The sequence below is a fragment of the Lycium ferocissimum genome, unplaced genomic scaffold (genome assembly GCF_029784015.1).
Source record: "Lycium ferocissimum isolate CSIRO_LF1 unplaced genomic scaffold, AGI_CSIRO_Lferr_CH_V1 ctg3447, whole genome shotgun sequence".
Taxonomy (NCBI): domain Eukaryota; kingdom Viridiplantae; phylum Streptophyta; class Magnoliopsida; order Solanales; family Solanaceae; genus Lycium; species Lycium ferocissimum.
Genome location: NW_026725404.1, coordinates 58,351 through 61,023, shown reverse-complemented (window position 1 = coordinate 61,023; position 2,673 = coordinate 58,351). Strand labels below are relative to the sequence as shown.

The following is a 2,673-nucleotide window of genomic DNA, read 5'->3' as shown; positions in this document are numbered from 1 at the left end:
ATTGGTATAGGATTCCAACAGAATAACGATGACTGGGGAATAACGTTTACAGTATGTTGTATGCAAGACATATCAGCAACCAACTGGTAATCATCAAATGCTATGAACATTTTCTATTGGCAAGTCCAACTAACAACAAAGTAAAGGTCAAACCAAATGGTACATGTTTCAACAATGAAGTCCAACTCCAGAAAAGGACAACTCAGGAAAGTGAAATGAGTAAGACAATTTCAAGCAAGCAAGGGAAATACAGTCACATAAGAGCTGGGAAATGAGAAAGCAAGCATATGGCAAAAATTAAATACAAGAGACAACTCTTGCCACGCTGAATTCTGCAGCCACAACATAAGCTTATGCAGAAATCTACAAAACCATATTCATTCGAGACAGGAAAATCCTAGAGTTATCTTAGGTGCATTGCTCAAAAGATCTTTTATCACATTAGAACAGAAATACGAATATTTTCAAGTTTCGAGGACCAGATACCACATATATCTTGTTTGATGCTTCACCGCTTTCTGTTATGCTTCCTGCTGCTCTTCTTACGGCTAGTTCTCTCTTCAGAATCAGACCCAGAATCTGAGTATGAATCAGAAGACTCAGATGTTGAACTGTATTTCCGGTGTCTTCTCTTCTTCTGCTGCTTCTTCTTCTTATTCTTCCTTTTCCTCCTCCTCTCTTCCTCTGAATCAGTTGAAGAACTATCGCTTGAGTCAGAAGAATAATCTGACCCTGTAACTGATGATGCCTCACTGTCAGATTCGAACACTGAAGCCTCACTACCAGTCCCTGACTCCGTATCAGACTTATGCTTCCTCTTACTCTTCTTCACAGATTTTTCATTCTTCACCTCCTTCTCAATGTCTGGGTTATCTAGATCATAAGATATTGATACTTTCATCCTCAACTTTGGATTTTTCAGTTGTTGTGTACGAGAAGGTCGTGATATGTACACCCTCTCATTCTTGCACTCATAAGTCCAGTGCCCTGCCTGGAAACATTTCTGACATTGTGAAGCTGCACCAAGCGTGGAACCTGAAGACTTGTCTTTCCTTTCACCCAGTCTCACCTGTTTCTCAGTACTCATCAAATACATCTGCCTCTTTGCTTCTTTTCTTTCCTGCCATCGACTGGGTCCTTCTTCCTTCTGGCCATAAGCATTGACATTTCTAGCAGCAGCAGCAGCAGCACGCTCAGCCTGAGCACGACTCAAACCTTTTGCAGCTGACATGGCTGCAGCCTTGATCCGTTCTGCTGCATCCTGAGCACCACTTTCTTCATTCTTAGAGGATGCCATGATCTTGACTCTCAACAAAGAAGAGTCCCCTCTTCGAGTTTATCTTAATCTGAACCAGTATCCTGGACAGAAGAACAACACAAAGAGATAAGATTGTTAAAAAGATAAGCAAAAACCAGCCAAAACATTAAATGTAATATAAGTACATTCTTTCAAGCACAATTTTATTAAAATTTATACTCTTCCAAGTTCAGTGCATGCCCAAGTAAGACCCTCAGCCCCAAGCTAGTTCATCAGCATACACTCTGTCCAGGGGCAAATTTATAGGTTAAATTATGGGGCACGTGACCATGGTTGCGGAGCCAGGATTTTCACAAGAGGGTTCAAAAAATGAAGAAGTAAACACATGAGGAAGCCAAAGGGAGTTCAATATCTACTATGTATACATAAAAAATAATGTTAAACATGTATAAACAATAAAATTTTCTCATGTATAAATAGAGTAATTTGCCGAAGGGGGTTCGGAAGCCCTACCTGGCTCCGCCCTAGGTCTCTATGCAAAACTAGGTAATTTATGTATACATTTTCTAAAATTGGTATAACGTTATCTGCTGGCACCCATGCTACAAGAAGGCTAAATGGTGCACTTGGTTGAATGTTGAGTTATTTAACTAGAGTTCCCACTTAATACATTTATTTCTTCTTTTCTTTTTTAGTCGTACACCCATTGTCTTGAAATCCTAGAATTTGCCTCTGACTCTGCCCCATTTCACTCCAATTCCCCAAAAAAAGAAGATATTTTCAGGTACTAGGGGTCTAAGTTAACAGAAATTATTAATTACTGGAAGTATTGGGTATTTTAAACAAATCGATGTTGAATGCTTGCTTAGAAATTAAACTAGGTTAGTTAGTTAATTAAAAGAATCTGATTAACGAAATTTATAAAAAGACTAAAAATTTAATCCTAACTGCTGTAAACCCTAAGTAAACAATGATAATATGCATCCTACGTAACAAAAGGACATATATATATATATATATATATTGATTGATTGAATCTTTGACAACCTTTATTCTCTTTTTACCTAATTCAACAGATCAGGAAAACTCAAAAAGGGAAGATTGAACAGAAGAAAATTCGATATTATTTAATACGAATCCGAGGAGGTTTTCTTTGTCCAATTAGAGAAAGCACAAATCATTGAAAAATCAGCACAAAGAAAAAGATATTAGGGTTTCCAACCATTCATGAAGTATGGATACAGAGAGAGAGAGAGAGAGAGAGAGACTTACAAATTGGTATCGATGGAGAGGAAGGAATATAGCTAGCTACCAAACAAGAACCTCAATGAGTTGAAGAGGATCAAATATAGTAAGGGTTAATAAACTTGCTTTTGTCGACTTGGGTTGGGACGATGTGGATGGGTTTACCCGGT

General features: G+C 38.0%; 1 protein-coding gene across 2 annotated transcripts; it reads right to left on the bottom strand.

The window, feature by feature from the left end:
• Positions 1–207: 207 nt before the first annotated feature.
• On the bottom strand, positions 208–2,673 carry LOC132044064 (uncharacterized). 2 transcript variants are annotated; one of them, XM_059434552.1, is made up of 2 exons: positions 2,531–2,673; positions 208–1,359 (listed from the first exon to the last, which is right to left on the bottom strand). In XM_059434552.1, exon 2 carries the CDS (start codon positions 1,295–1,297, stop codon positions 509–511), a length of 789 nt encoding a protein of 262 aa, XP_059290535.1. In that variant the 5' UTR covers positions 1,298–1,359; positions 2,531–2,673; the 3' UTR covers positions 208–508. The 2 variants fall into 2 exon arrangements, with proteins under 2 accessions (XP_059290535.1, XP_059290536.1); XM_059434553.1 differs by lacking the exon at positions 2,531–2,673 and adding an exon at positions 2,306–2,324.

Bases quoted from the DNA above. Each gene is read 5' to 3' on its own strand.
- LOC132044064 (XM_059434552.1), bottom strand. From the start codon at position 1,297: ATGGCATCCTCTAAGAATGAAGAAAGTGGTGCTCAGGATGCAGCAGAA.